Source organism: Sugiyamaella lignohabitans, chromosome C (assembly GCF_001640025.1).
Source record: "Sugiyamaella lignohabitans strain CBS 10342 chromosome C, complete sequence".
Classification (NCBI taxonomy): Eukaryota; Fungi; Ascomycota; class Dipodascomycetes; order Dipodascales; family Trichomonascaceae; genus Sugiyamaella; species Sugiyamaella lignohabitans.
The window spans coordinates 1063370-1079791 of record NC_031671.1 but is presented as its reverse complement, the minus strand read 5'-3'; the positions used below and the strand labels follow the sequence as shown (position 1 = coordinate 1079791).

The following is a 16422-nucleotide window of genomic DNA, read 5'->3' as shown; positions in this document are numbered from 1 at the left end:
TATATCATCGGTATAAGCACAAAAACCGCTAAAATCAATAACAGAGAGTCCGAAGTCCAGCTACCTTAATTACCGAGCTATTACTAACGGTATTATAACAAGCATTTCAGAAGCAAGCAAGCACCAGCACATTTCTTGCCCGACCTGATCTTGATAACTCATACCGAATTTCATAAACACAAGGGCATAACTACAACCAGCAAAAATGGAAACACCACACGTCCAACTTCCAAGTGCGGAAAATGAGCCCTTTCACCACCACATCTGGTACGCCATTCTGGCGTTCCCATTGAACTGCCCATTTTGAACGGCATCATCACTGGTGGGTTAGGGCCAAGTTACCGCCAGGTCCCAACCTGAAGATACCGGCATGGTTTCATATTTGTGAACCAATATATCAACCAGTTTAACAGATACAAGTCCGCAAACATGGCTACAAAAGCCGCTCACAAAAGAGTAAGTTGGTTCGATGAAAGTGGTGTGCCTCCGGCGGCTGGGGCGCTGCCCCAGACCGCGTTGTGCTCGCTTCGCGAGCTTCTGTGCGGTTCACAGGAGTTATTCAGTGGCCGTTCGTAGTGGAGTTCCGCGGTTGATATGGATCTGGGACTGTTATATCAGGTTGTATCGCTGTGAAATTTCTTCACACGAGTGGTCTAAACTATAGTGTCCTGAGATCAGGATCAAAGCCAGACTCGAAGGAGACAACCACGAGGCCCGGTCAAGTGATGAAGGACATTATTCGGAACACCGAGTCCGATATAAGCGGCCGTGAACAATAGACTAACAACAAAACAGTTGGCGAGGGAGTATAAATTAATCCAAGAAAACCCCACACAGTACATAGAAGCACTACCAAGTGAGTCGAACATTTTAGAGTAAGTTTGTTCTGTGGATCACTCAGGATCGGAACCAACGCCACCTCATTCTCCAGTCCGAACCCAACCTCTTCCCAGAGACAGGGACTGAAATTCGTCAGATCTATGAAATAGCACGATATCAGGTCGACATATATCGGACTATTTCAATAATAATCCGTGGGAACCCGACGCCCGACTCGAGCGAAGCGAGAGGAGCCACGGGGTCTGGGGCGGAGCCCCAGCCGCCGGAGGCAGCCAGCATGGAAAGATCACTAACATAGCCAGATGGCACTACCTGATAACAGGACCCCCTGATACTCCATATGAAGGAGGCCAGTACCATGGCACACTAGTTTTTCCGGCGGATTACCCATTCAAACCACCTGCTATCCGGATGATGACTCCTAGTGGCCGGTTTAAGACCAGTACCCGATTGTGCCTGTCGATTTCCGATTATCACCCCAAGACATGGAACCCTGCGTGGTCTGTGAGCACGATTTTGACGGGGTTACTGAGTTTTATGGTTTCAGACGAGTCGACTGCCGGGTCGATGATTTCCACCGACGAACAGAAACGGAAGCTCGCTCGAGAGTCACTTGCCTGGAATGTCAAGTATAACGTCAACTTTAATATCCATTTCCCCGAGGTGGCCAAGAAAAATTCTGCCGATTTGGTGGCTCAACAGGCCCAGGAAGCCCTTGCTGCCTCTGCTAACTCTACGGCCTCTCAGAAGCCTAACGGGGTTACCCAGTCAGGAACTGCCACTCTAGTACAAGCTGGAGCTGGCCAGGAAACTGAAAAAACGGCTACCACTAACACTAGCGGATTCTCACTAGGCCAGAAGGCGCTATGTGTTGTAGTTGTTGTCGCATCCTATGTTCTTGCCAGCCACCTCATCCAGGTATATCGCTAACACTATTGCCTGCTAATGGCTCCCTATTTTTCATATACATGCACATATTTGTTTTTTGTTTCTGTTCTGGTAGATATTAATGGCTTTCATCTGGTATATATTGATTGTGGCCTGCCTCCGGCGGCTGGGGCTCTGCCCCAGACCCCGTGGCTCCTCTCGCTTCGCTCGAGTCGGGGCGTCGGGGTGTCACTTCGTGTCTTATTATCTGGCTAAACCCTCCTGGGAGGTCGTGATTAAACCGTTGATATGTTTCTTTAAAATAGAGAATTAGGCATACAAGTGACTGGTGACAGAAGTCATGTGAAGAAGGGAAGACCTTTAAAAAGTGATGATCCGTTTGTTGGGTTAATGCCAACCTCTCGATTTCGGCTTCGTTGATGTCTTTAAGCCAAATGCCCATACACTCTTAGATCACCTCAAGATACAGTTACAACCAACATTAATATTTTGCCAACTCCGAGTTACCTTTGTTGCGAAGGGATTTATAGTTTTTATAGTCTGATTAGTTTTACTTCCTCAATGGATAATATCCAGATTAAGTGTACAATTTATTTGCTCGAGCCTAGAATCGAACCCAGATCTCTAAATAAAGTCACGTGACTATCAGGTGACTAAGAAGATTTATATGGTTATTAATATTATTTTCCCAATTCTCTTGATCGACCCTTTTTTTTTTAAAATTGGTGTCAAACGATAGAGCAGGATCTACTGATCGTCATGGGCTCAAAACTAACCTAAAACGTTAAATATTGATCGAGAAAATCGCAAATCAAGTTTCAACTTTCTCCCATAAGATCCCCTAGAAAACTAGATTTACAACTGTTAGGCCTTTTGGCCTAGTGGTTATCGCTTCGTCCCCAAGGAACCTCGGTGAGCCGCATGATAGTGACTATAACGGCAATAACTGTGGGGACGCGGTCTGTCTGCGGCTGGCGGTGGGCTGGCGCTCCCTGGATACACAGCTGCCTATAGGGGGAAGAGCGTAGAAAGCGGCCGGACAAAATGGGGCTGATACCAGCAGGCTGCTAAGCACCTGCTGGCCCAGCGAACCAAATCCAGGCCGTGAGAACATGGGTGTAGGGCGGTCCCAGCAGCTAAGCTGGTGGGGCCACTTGCAGCGCAGACGGGAAATGGATCCTGTGCGTAAGAGCGGATAGCTCTGGCAAGCACAGGTGAAGTTTTTGTAGATTTTTAAAGAAAATGATAATCTGACAATTGAATAGTAGAAATAGGATAAGTGTATTTAAAAATTGACTCTCTGTCTATTTAGATTCTTGATGGAACAATCTGCATTAGACGTCCAATAGGAATAGACCCTCCGGATTCTCCATCAGTTACATAGATTTTGTTATCGTAAGTCACTTTAGTTCGGTTATAGCTGTGGCAGGTAAATTATTTGGTTGAAGGTGAGGCTTCCAAAAGAGACCTCTCAAGTTAGTCCCAATCGCCCAGTCCCAGTCTTGTTCTATTTTAGCAGACTAGCCGATGCTGGTTTAGCTAAGAGGTATGGACTCAGCAAATGCTAGCCCGGTGCAATAACTCAGCTGCTATCGAGTTCAAGAGCTGAAAAGAGTTGTCAGAAAAGGGCTCGATCAATTGCGACAATCACGTGGAGATTCTACATTGACGGCTGCCATATGCTGATCTTGTGTACACTAAATTGCCTCATTTCTCCCTGAGATCGCCTGTTGTTGGTTTCACCTTTTTCCTAAGTATTTGACAGCTTGGCTACTACTTTTCGTTTTGAGCACAAATGTTTAAAATAAAAAAAACATCTTTTAAGTTGAAGATTATGAAAACTTTTGGTACTACTGGATTGGTGATTACATTCAACTACTAAAGAACTGGCTCCCTACTTATTCCAGGAAATTTTTGACACCTTCCAATCGCTTCGTATTATCCTTAGCGATACCTTGGATCCGAGTTCAAACCTCACATCATTTATGGACGACGACTATGCAACTAGATATGAGCCCTAGTTATACACCTTACCAATGAACATTTAACAGTGTCACCCTGCTATGACTTGGACCTGGGGTCTAATTCTAGGTTCAGAGTTCACAAATCAATTCAACCGGCTAATATATTCTATTCAAACGGGATTTCTCGTATAGACGGAATGATCCTACCTTCTTACAAGCTGGTATACAGTCATTCACAAATTGATGCTAGATTGCCAGTAGTCACTACTGCACAGTTTATTGCTTTGAATTTGACAACTTCCTAATGGACTAGAAAAAATGTCGCCTGTCATTGTTCCTTTTATGGGCTTTGTACTGAATTGCTTGCTATAGAGTTAGGGTTACATGAACAACTGTATTTAATATGGTCAAGGCTGGTTATGGAAGGCTTATGATAACGTGGAAAAGGATGCCCCCGAAAGTGAGGTGGTCAGGTTGCCGTATCGGCCCGGCCATTATTTGCTCCCTTTAGCAAATTGATTATTCTTTGAAGTTCCACCGAGTTTGGATAACATCCACGCCTTCTTCGGTCAAAGTTATGATTTTGCTGTTGGGACATGACGAAGTGGTGGACGAGGCCAAGCAGCCAAACGTGAGCACGAGCCTCGGTGGTGGGTTGAGTGGATCGGCGAACATTACAAAATTGAGCCATTGAATTCAAGAATTACAAAGACTGGAAATATTGTTTTTGCTCAACCTAGGTTTCTTAGCAACTGATGATAGATATAAATAGATTTACTGAAAGGAGCTGTATCCATCAGATTAAAAGCTGGGCACCAAGGTCAACAAGATTGCTAGTATATACTGATCGACAAGTATTCCTGGATTCCCAATTATTTGCCATTACCCTAGTTTCCACATACCCCTGTCTGTAGTGAAATTATAAGCTTTGGGAAATAAGCCTAGATAGCTGGCCAAATCTTCTTTTAGCTTATCCTATCCTACCTTATCTTATCGTACATTATCTAGCATTGCCGTACATATGCAGCATGTGAAGATCCATCGCTTGGCCACTGATCCCAACTCTATGCACGTAATCACGTGAAGTAATGCCCCTGAGTATAAATATGGTTTAGTTTTAGGTTTGTTTACCTTCTCTTTTCCTCTCCTCACGTATTACGTAAACACTGCAAGATGTATCACTACGATATACCCCTTCGACGCTCACTTGCAAACTATGCAAGACCTGTGCGATACATGGCTCGCAACCTCATCAAGTTCACCGATCACCTATACACATGCTCGTACCTTTTACCTGAGGTAAACATACCACAGCTCCTATGGGACCGCTCGGTACAAAGTAAGTTCCACTCCGCCAATGAATTGGCTGTCAAGTACCTGGAGAGTAAAGGCTACTGCAACACCTATGTCTGTGAGAAGCTCTGTGAGAAGAAGACACAGGAGCTTGTTCGGAAAGCACGCCTGTCTCAATCCAGTGCTTGGTCTACTTTAACGTCTGCTATAGCAGATCTCAATGAAACCATTGAGATTGCTAGAGATCAGATTGACCGCTCCGAAGTAGAGTTATGGAGGGCCATTAGAGGAGTAGAGAAGCACCTTAACTTTGTTCTTACCCTTGGTGCGACTGTCAGTACTGAATCCATCAAGAAAGCAGAGTCTCACTTGAGTGGGAGGTTATCCACTTGGGAAACAGCAAGGGCACCTCGTCCTAAAAAGCGAGTGCCTTCTGCCACCAAAAGTTCTACTAATCCTCGTGATACACGAGGAACTCGTCCTAGCAGCTCACACCAGCAAAAGGTAAGTATCCCAACTACAGCCAAACGCTCCTATGAGAAGAAGACACCGACTCGATCCTTGAGAACCGCCATTCTCTTTGATGGTGTTTACAGATGCGTCTGCACTAGTTTGACTCCTGGTGTGAGCCATATCTCCTCTCCCACCATTTACGCGGTGGCTGGTGGTACAATTGAGGGGCATTCACAAGATCTGTTCAATACCATTCGTAGGCTACAAGGAATTAGAACCAGCGACTATCTAAGCGCATTTGATTTGAATTCTGCTGGTATTGCTATCAAGTCTCCTGGCAGATCTGGTTCAGATTTGCTCTACACTGAAAACGGTAAGTACATCATTAAGACAATTCCCAGTTCTGAACACGAGGTGCTGATTGACTTGTTACCCTCTTATGTTGAGCATCTTGAGAGACATAAGAATAGTCTTTTGCCCGTATTCCTTGGTCACTATACCCATGAAGATAATGGTAAGCGAACTCATTTCGTTGTGATGAAGAACTTGTTCTCAGGACACGGCCTTGTAGACAAAGTCTTTGACCTCAAGGGGTCTACCTACAATCGAGCCGTTGATGAAAACACAGATAATGTTGGTCGGTTAGTGTACAAAGACATTGAGTGGATGAAACACAAGGAAACGATTCAGATGAATGAAGAAGAGAGAACAAAATTCATGATACAATTAATGAACGATATCGCATTCCTGAAGAGAAATAACATCTTCGACTACTCCATGCTGGTTGGTAAGTATGATGACAGCAAAAAGGGTGTCATGGGAATCATTGACATTTTGACACCCTATAACAAACCACAAGCACTGAAGAGAACAGCATTGGGACTGTTACATGATCCCACGACTCTTAGTTGTATGAAACCCTGCGACTACGCTGCAAGGTTTTTCAATTTCATGGAATCCAAAGTGGTACCAGCGGTCATCACTGGCAGAGTCAGCAGACACCACAAACATTAAATATGTAGAGTATATAAATAGGTAGATGTAGTCATATAAGAGGCGGTAATTGCAGAGTGATTGCCCAGTGCCTTGGCCTTGTATATAAATATCGGGATAGGACTCCGTCTGATCTCGATCTCTGCCTCCGGCTTCCGGAGACGGGACCCGGTCCCGACCCCGTTATTTTTTTTTCCCGACCTATAACAAATGATCAATCCAAGTAATCTAGTCAAAATTACTTTAATCTCGTATGGAAAAGGCCCTAAGATTATACCCAAGATAAGTTATATACTGGCAATAAATCTGCAGCTCGATGTTAGATCTCGAGATAGGACTTCACTAGAGATAGTTATTCTTGTGTAACATCAATATTTCAAGATATTATAGTATGCGGGGGGTTATAGGAGGTTTTCAAAATAAGCCGCCAAGGCAAAGAGTCAAGCACAACACCCGCATATTTGATGCGCTTACCAAATTGCAGTTGAAGATATATGTTTATGTTTACTAGCGACACCAACTACTAGATTGAAGCCAAATTTTGTACTCCAATTGCTTGGACAGAACGCTCTGAGGTTAAACTCAAAGGCGGCTAGCCAATCGGTAAGCAGTCACCCAACTGAACATCTCCATAAGATAACATCAGCTTGCCTGAACTGAGATATTATATAGGTTATATTGGATTCAGGTTATCATTTTAATAGTAAAGGGTTCCACTCCACTCATTCTGTTTTGATTGTTTTGCCTCGGTAGTGAGCTAGAACCAAGAGCAGCTGGAACCAACTCGAGTCGTCGAACTTAGGCTTGCTTTATAGAGACCGGAGTAGTTTATTCAACCATTCTAGTTTAAGGTAATAGTGGGTCTTATAGTTGCTGAATTCTTGTGGCGCTGAGAGAGGTTTAAGAACGTGGCGGCGACATCTACTTAATATCAGCAGTTCTGGCAATTCTGCAAGTAAGCCGACGACGGCTGTTAACTCAGGATCCCGTAGATTGCTTGTACCGCTGAGCTCCAACTTCAGGCCGGCTCCAATACTCCCAGCCGTCTAAATAAAGGCTGCTGTCGAGTTTCGACCGGCCCAAAAAGTAGGCGACTCTGTCTGCCCAGGCCACCCTGATACCCCCCTAGCATACATGCATGCATGCCCCATTACAGCCTGACCTGTTATCTCGCATATGGGCCTAGCCGTTCAGCTGGGCAGCGATGAGATTACCCCTGATATTTCCATACCGAAAAAATTAGAATAAAGTTACACATTCTGAGTAAACTCATACCTACTTTTGACAAAATTTAGTGTATCTAGTCCGAAATGATAGCTTCAGCAAATTCTTAGCCCTTCCTGACGTTCAGATGCTAGCACTGGACACTGGCTTGTTCCCAGTGAGTACCCCAGCCGGTTCCCCAGCCGGTGTCCCAGCGGCTGCAGGCTGCAGACTGCAGGTTGCAGCCACCGGGTACGTGAACCAAGATTATGTGGTCGGTGCAGACATCAACATAATCTTTAGAGCCCCGTGTATATATATGAAAGGAAATCCGCTGCAATGACCTTTTTTCTTCTCTTCTCTTTTTTTTTTCCTCAGAATAAAACTACAGTTGTTCTTACACTATATTTTTGTTCTGTGAATTTTTAACCAGCGCTTTCAACACTATTTTTCTACTACTGTCTTACTGTTGCCCATTTTAATTGATAAAATGGGTGTCTCTCTCTTCACCAACGGTGATTATTGTTCCTCTAATGGAGGTAAGTACTACGAAGCGGTTGCTGCTCAATTGATTCAACACCTGCTAACAAGCTAGGTTCCCACAGAGTCCCTCGTCGTCCTGTCTTGAGTGACGTCAACCATGGTATTGTTGTGCCCAAGTATGGTGCTTGTGCACAACAAGAGAACCGTCGCCTAGCCAGACGTTCCGCTTTTGCTTATCACAAGGTTTTGATCCTTGAATGTTCCCCTGATGACTCTGGTGTCTCTGTTGGATCTGATGAGACCCTCAACGAACCCACCGTTTGGAAACCCATTGATATTGTTGCTGAACAAGCTTACTGTAGCTCTGCTCCCATTGATAATGATGATGACAACTCCTCTGAGTGGTCTTTTGAGACTGGAGACGAGGCTGCCTTTACCACCGGCCAATTTGGAACTACCTGGTCCGAGGAAGACACCGAGGCTACCTGGTCTGCTCCTGCTGCCTCTTGGGCTCTGTCTGATTGTCCTATTGAAATTGATGAGAATGAATCCACTCCCGAGTCCCATGGCGAAGTTACATTGGTTGAGTCGCCTTTGGAGACCTCTCGAAGCGATTTGGCTGAATCTGAGGAAATCACTCCTTCCAAGGTGGCTGAGGTTCCATGCGCTATTGCAGACATCCCTACCAGCAATTCCTCTATTGACAGCCTTGTTGCTGAGATTATTGCTGTTGCAACCTTGTACAAGGGTTTGCCACAACTGGTTGTTTCTGGTGGCCTTCAAGCTGACTCAGAGTTCGAGCTTCCCAAGACAGCTCCATTGGCGCTATCTAAGCCCATTGCTCAAACACCCTCTGACGATTTGGTCATTCAGGTTGAGGAAGTCGACAAGTCTAAAACAACGTTGTTGTTGACAAGAGCCAAGGCAAAGCTGACTTCTTTTACTGGTCACGCTTCCCCTATTTTGAAATCCACTCTCATGTTTAATGGAGTTCAAACTGCCGTCTATGCTACTCCCCTTAGTAGCCATGAGACCCTCACTATGGAGAACAAGAAATACAGACTTGATGGTGGTGCCATTATTAAGGCCTATTCGCCTATTGTTTATCAGAGCATCCGCACCCTTTGTGGAATTGACTGTCATGAGTTTTTGAACTCGTTTGTTTTGCAGTCTGACTTGACCAAGACTAAATCTCCTGGCAAATCTGGATCCGATTTCTTGTTTACACCTGATGGCAAGTACATTATTAAGACCATCAAACGCAAAGAGCACAACGTCATTGCTAATTCGGAATTTTTGGCCGATTATTACAATCATGTCAAGGCCCAGTCCAGTACTCAGCTCCCTTTCTATCTTGGAAACTACACCCTTGTTGCTGGTGGAAAGAAGACTCACTTCGTCATTATGAAGAATTTGCTTCAGAAGGAAACTCAATTGATTTACGACCTCAAGGGATCGACCCATGACCGACGTGCTGGACCTAGAAAAGACAATCGTGGTCGTGTAGTGTTCAAGGATCTTGACTGGACTGACAAACACGAGGCTATCTTCATGAGTCAAGAGGACAGAGACAAGTTAATGGTTCAAGTCTCGAAGGATGTCGATTTCTTGAAGCAACACAATATCATGGATTATTCATTATTGGTAGGACTTCAGAGTGACACTCGTACTTGTCAACAACAACCTGTCATTGGTATGATTGATACCCTTTGCCCCTTTAGTTGGCGCAAGAGAGCGGAGACCATTTCCAAATCACTAATCTTTGGAAGCTCCGCTATTGACGTTGTTCACCCTTCGAAGTATGGAGCGAGATTCCTCAATTTCGTTCAATCTGCCGTGGTCCCTAGACCTGGCAGATCAGTGTCTACTCGTTGTTAAGTTCTTTCATGATGTGCGGTTACCTGGTCAGTCTAGCATGATTCAAGGTTTTTATTGCCTTGTCTGTTGCTCCCTGCTCCTCGAAGGACCAATACTAGCTATGACTATTAGGTCATGATGAGACTATCTTGTTATTTGATAGTTGACAAAAGAATTCGAACTGATCTTCAGCACCCTTGTCATGGTTTCACATTTGGTACTCCTCCCTTCGGATTAGCGATCTTCAGCTGGCGGCATCCCGAGTCCCAACCGAAAAGCGCTGTCATTCATTGGCTTCTGGTCTCAAGTCTCACTACTCGCTCATCGTCCCTTGTTGTTCACTTCATCTGTCGCCTCGCACACCGCGAGTAGACGACGATTTAGACAGTTCGACTACGGTAGATCTGGCTCCTTGCCAGTCTACTCCTGGACATTCTTGAATCCTTCCAAATGCGGCGCTTCCTTAGCGACATTTTGGAATTGGATTTCGAGGCACACAATCTCTATGGACGGACGATGAGCATTCAAAGACTTGAGCACCTTAGGTGGTCTTCTCTGGTTACCCACCTGGCCATTGGGCAGTTAATAGTACCTTCCCATTACTGTGACATGGACTCTGGGATCCAGTTCTACTATTCAGAGCTCGACAAATGAATTCAATGCGCTAGTTGATTCTGCTCTAACGGAATTCTTGGTATTGATGGAAAGTTCCCTCGCCTCTCACGGAGCTGGCAGACACGTATTCAAGAACAGGAGCTGGACTGGCTAGTGGTAACCGCACACTTGATTGGGCCTGACTACTTTTATCGGAAGGAATGAGAAGGTTTTTATTACATTGTTGTTTTTCTATTGTCCCTTATAATTAATATTAAAATCATTATACTTGGTACTATGAAATCCCTATAAAACCCAGCTGGTATGTAGCAAGATTCTTGAATTCATGGTATCGGTAGTGGGCCCCTATGCGTATCCTCAGCGTACTTCAACACACGTTCATTGGCTGATCTGCTGGCTCCCAACCGTCTCGCACTTCCCCTGAAGTAGACTCAACCGCCCAGGGTCTGATATGGATCAAAGTCCAGATAATGTAGAGATTCCGACTGCTGTGACTGAACCTAGTGATGGCGTCCCGAGTCACGGAGCTCTTGGTTTTCTTGATCAAGTGGAAGAAGTGACACGTAGAGGGACATGTCGGACGTTTGGGGAACATTCTGAAATGGAGAGTACATTAGTGACGTCTCGAGGTAGGTCAGTGAAGAAGCCCAAGTTCTTCGATTAAATTTTATCGATGGTGAGTCTTTTGTTTCAAAATATCAAAGTCAGATTTACTGAAACTTATACTTCATAATTGTCTCTTTGACTGATAAAGATGATAGGTTCTTCAACTGAACGCTCGTAGCACGGTTAAAGTGAGAGACTAAAGTCATGTCGAGTCCCCAGCTTCAGAAGCCAAAATCTAGCTTTTACAGAGATGGAACTGACATTTGGCGAGCTTTAATGTGAGACAAGGAGGGATATTTCTCTATAATTATACATTTAGTAAGGGAGCTGTTTGGCAATACCCTTCCAGAGCACGCCAACTAGATGTTGATTACCTCATTTCTAGAGTATAATATTTCTTTTCGTATTATATTTTGGTAACAGAATGACCTAGTTTGATTATATTTGAAGATCTTAGACATATAAAAAATTCCAAAAAATTACAGCACCTTCTGTTCACGCCTGGTCTCCCACGGCATTACTGATCAAGGCTCTTAGAGGCTTGAATATGATTGATCGGACGGGAAATCTTATTTTACTCTAGATATGGCCGTAACTACTCTAACAATTTTCAGGTTACTGTTAACACCCCTTCAGATATTACAGTTAAAAGTTGGTCTCAGCGAGTATAGTAAGGCGTGTTGAACAATACAGATGATGACTAAAGGCTATATAATTAGCGGCTGCTTAACACCTGCCCAGATCAACTCCAGGCGCCATCTGTTGGGATTATCGCGATATAGTAATGTATGGCATAAAAGAGGTTAGCAGAATAGTGAATAATTCGATGCGAAATTGATCCTCGAATAAACTAGAGCTCCCCCTATACCTGGTGTTATTACAGCGAATAATCTCAAATTGATCACCTTTGAACTCTAGTCTGCCGGAATCCTATGAGATGCACCTTAACAAACGCCCGTAATCATCAACTGCAAGCACAGCTGGAGATCTACAGACATCTTTTGGGTGTTATCTTGCATTCCTACTTTAAACCGTTTTGAGCGATCTACTTAGTCTTCTACTCCCGACGTTGACTTGTTTACTACTTATCACAAAGCTAGATATGTCACTCAATTGGACGATAGTTGTCAGGCAGCTTCTGTCCAACTGAAACATCCATAGAAGACTTTATTTCTACTGTGAGGCTCCTCATGCTTCCAGTTGTTGACATCCAAGCACCGCCTAGAATGTTTAAATTTAAGGTTGATTACAGGGTGCAGATATCGTGCTTACATTACATCGCTAATGGCAGATCTTCAAAGATAAGATATATTGTTATTGAATTGAAGTTTTTTTCAGAATGCATCAACATGGGCGTTAATAGAAAAAGAAAAAACGTAGCCGCAGCAACCGCAACCAAAACAAGAGCAAAAAGAAATGGGGGTTTGTTTATATAAATGGGTTGCATTGATGCATCATTCTATCTTCTTTCTCTTTTCTTATCCCTCTTAAGAAAAATGTCTTCTACATCGGCTGCACCATTTTTTATTGTGAACTCCATAAAAATTCTCCCTCGCGTACCTTACTGCGAGAGACCTACTCGCACCACCCTTAACGTCAACCATATACCTTACCAGCACAGCCCACTCCGGGAAGTTACCAATGCCTCTGACTTCGATTCCACTGAGGATTTTGACAGTACCGAAACTCCTGAAGCCTCCAACTTCGACGATTTGTTTGCCAATACCCCTTACTTCAATTGCACTGACGATTCTGACAGCACCGAAACTCCTGATGCCTCCAGCTTTGACGATTTGTTTTCCTATTTTGAACAGAGAGCTGCAGCTTCGTCTTTTACATGTTCCTCGTCTTGCTTGGCTACTTCTTCTTTAAAGTCCGAAGAGATCAAAAAGGCCGAGAAGAAAGAGAATGAAAAGCAAAGCAAGAACAATGAAATAAATGAGAAGACCATGGCCAACAAGCAATCGAAAGAATGGCAACCCTACCCTACAGGACCGGATAGATTTAACGCGATGTTCGCCAGTAGTAAGCCAGTGCCTCGCTTGAGAGAGCACAAGAAGCGCAAGCCCTTATACCCGCCTTCTGGCCGACCACCTCCTTCATACCCGTACACTTGCTGCTGCCCTACCCCCAGCATTCCAGTTCCGCTCACATTCCAACCCCCTGTCTACCGTTCGATCTTTGCGTACCCTCCTGAGTTTTTGCGCAGAGTCTGTGCTTCGAATTCCCGCACCAATACACCCGCACCAATCACTGAATCCGTTTCCAATTTCAACGACAAAGCTACTGAGGAAGAAGTCCCTCTTTCTGATACTACTAACAAGCCGACAGACATGCCTCAACCTACTTCGAATGCAGTCGAACCAAGACATATCACTGAAACTGCCTGGTACAATTTTCTCAACAATACTGCTTTTAGAATAACTAACTCTCTTTCTGCCTGGGTCAAGAAATCCTTCTTTGGAAATGACCTGTAAGTTCTGTATATAGTCTATTTCTATATGTATATAGCCAATACACTAGCCTGGCTGTCTCAGGCAGCTGGGTTTTTTACCCAAACTTTTATCCATCGACATGTAGACCACTAAACAATGTGTCGAGCTTAGTATTGTGTTAACTTGAAGTTTGTAATTAAATCTGACTTTATTTCGTCTTATGGATGACGAGTAACGGGGATAACCTCTCTTCCAGTTTGAGTTTTGCATCGCGAACCGAGAGTGGTAGAAGTTGTACTCCTTTACATTTGCCATTTCAACTTTAGTAATAACGGACCCACATTTGATTCACTTCGGGCTTGAAACAGTAATAATGAGCCGTATAGCGGGTTCCAAAGTTCAACGATTGGCGAGATTCCGGCTAGAATCAGATATTAGGACAGGCAGAAATTTCGAGTAATAAAGCGAGCCAGCATGATCGGAATGACCACAGAATATACGAATGATTACACTCGTAGTAGTAGAAGTAATTTAAGTCATTCCAACTGAAAATAAATCTATTGGTGAAGAAGATACGGTATTGCAGCAACTGTAACTGGGAAAGAAGCAGAGGCCGGAGGCCGACTTTTGCATCCTTATATAGTATTTTATTAGATCGAGCTCTGTCCCACACTACCGAGCAGTCCATAATCAGTTAGAATCTAGGTACTGACGGGAAGAACGCCTAATATAACTGAGTTCTACTTGCCATGTGTAGACTCGAAGTAAAGGACAATCAGGGGAACTTGGGAGAAATTCAACTAAATCTAGCTGTACTTTTCATGCATAAAACCTTGATAAATAAATTATTAAAATTACCTTTTATTTGATCCACTTCCAAAAGCATGTAAAAATATTTGATTGAGCAAAGCCGGTTCAAGTTCGAGTTAGAGTTGAAATATCCAGGTATTTAGTGTCCCATTCGCCATGGCGATCAGCTAATCCCTGCATATCATGGTTTAATACGAACTATTCAGAGAGTGATGATAAATAATGTTACCTAGTCAACTCATACAGAAAATAAATGGATGTATTCCACCGAGATATGATATGCCTCAAATGATAATATGTCAACATGCTTTTACTCAGAATCTCAAAACATGGCATAGTTTGCTTCAGTTAACAATAAAGGGTCAAGAAAGACCGTCAATGGTTGCAACGTTCAAGTGACAGAGGTACACAATAGGCATTCTGCGTGAAACCATGTGTTACTATACTACTAATTGCACAATATCCAAGCTACATTCAAAACCCCGGCAAATATATTGCTCACCTCCAGTAATGAAGATCTGTAACAGGGATTATTTCAAGACCTATATTCTTCCGTGCACACCACACATCTAGATTTTTTTTAAGCATACCCTTGATATTCGCCCCATGATAACGAGAGATGAGATTATGGGTAGATAATATGCTGATGACCCTGTTCTGTTTTCAGACCAGCCTAATGGAATTCGTCTAATCGTGTGTTGACAACCACCTTGCCGCATTCGGCATTCGTATTTCAGCGCTCTTTTTATATCTTTACATTTTGTTAACTCTTCTACTTTCATATGGCTTATTCTTTTAATATTAAAGAGCAGAAGCATATGCCATGACAGGTACTTTCAGTTGCTTGTGTATTATTATGACCATGTGTAGTAATAGGACTTCAAACAAGATTTATTTGGGAGAACTTGTTGGCTTTAATTTGTACTCAAGTGGAAATAATTTAATAACAGTTTCAAGCGGTCCGTGGCTAATCATACATACCCAATATGCTGATTAGATTCGTAGAAAATAAACAGGGGTGGTATCGGCTAAGTACCAAAAATGACGGGTCACCTGGTCATGTGATATGCTCCTGTACCGATTCTTTCTCTGAACAATTTGCAAGCTAAGAGGTATAATTAAGTTTGGCAAAACCAGTGGTGGTTACCAAAATAGAGAATTAAAAATAATCTAGAAATACCAGGCAGACATTGCGGTCCGATCTCATTCAAACAGGGTTAAAGTTATATGCATATTGATAAGATAATCAAGTACCTAAATAGTGTTAAGTTGATATTTGACGTCACTACTTAATCGCCATAAAGTTTAATTATTTAAGGCGATTCAGATCATGTGCAGTATGAGTTATCCTACTTATGAGCTAAAAATTATATAAGTCGCCGACAATGTGTAGCTCAGGGATTTATTGAAAAAACGAGTCATTAGGTACCGTGGATCATGGTCAGAGAGTGCGGCGTGACTTTGTATCTATTAATGGGTACATTGTTCAAAATATGGTGACAGAAATGCGCTGGAAAAAAGAAAATATCGACTCATGACCACTCAACCAACAACAAAGAGGAAAAAGAAATGTTTTGTTTATATAAGCGCGGCGTTTGGTCGCTGTTGCTTCTGTTTTCTTCTTCTTTTTTCCTCTCTAGTACTAAGCAAAAATGTATCGTGCTACTACCACCTCCGCTACTTCTGCCAACGCCCTTCGAATTATCCCTCGCATACCCTATAAATCCAGACCTCGCCCAACAGTCATCAAACGTACCTTTTCTCCACCCATCCAGTCCCCTCTCAGAACCGTTACCAATGTCTCCCGCACCGAATCTAGTACGAGTTCCCACCACAGTTCTCGTTCTTCCTCCACCACCACTTTCCGCAGTACTTCCACTTCTGGTAGCACAGCCACTCTAGCTCGTCTTTTCCATCATTCTACTGCTTCCTCTTCTTCTGGATCCATTCCCTCCTATTCCAGACATTCTGCCACCCGTTCA

The 16422-nt window shown here is 43.5% G+C and overlaps 3 protein-coding genes across 3 annotated transcripts; all 3 read left to right on the top strand.

Moving 5' to 3' along the window:
- Positions 1–1251: 1251 nt before the first annotated feature.
- UBC6 (E2 ubiquitin-conjugating protein UBC6) lies at positions 1252–1770 on the top strand (the record flags this gene model as incomplete). Its single annotated transcript, XM_018881085.1, has 1 exon — positions 1252–1770. The coding sequence occupies one exon, from the start codon at positions 1252–1254 to the stop codon at positions 1768–1770; it is 519 nt and encodes a 172-aa protein (XP_018733710.1).
- Positions 1771–4865: 3095 nt separating this feature from the next.
- MSS4 (1-phosphatidylinositol-4-phosphate 5-kinase) lies at positions 4866–6452 on the top strand (the record flags this gene model as incomplete). The annotated part of the gene is made up of 1 exon (XM_018881084.1): positions 4866–6452. The coding sequence occupies one exon, from the start codon at positions 4866–4868 to the stop codon at positions 6450–6452; it is 1587 nt and encodes a 528-aa protein (XP_018733709.1).
- Positions 6453–7782: 1330 nt separating this feature from the next.
- Positions 7783–9995, top strand: MSS4 (1-phosphatidylinositol-4-phosphate 5-kinase; the record flags this gene model as incomplete). Its single annotated transcript, XM_018881083.1, has 2 exons — positions 7783–7945; positions 8230–9995. The coding sequence occupies 2 exons, from the start codon at positions 7783–7785 to the stop codon at positions 9993–9995; spliced, it is 1929 nt and encodes a 642-aa protein (XP_018733708.1).
- Between the last annotated feature and the right edge of the window lie 6427 nt (positions 9996–16422).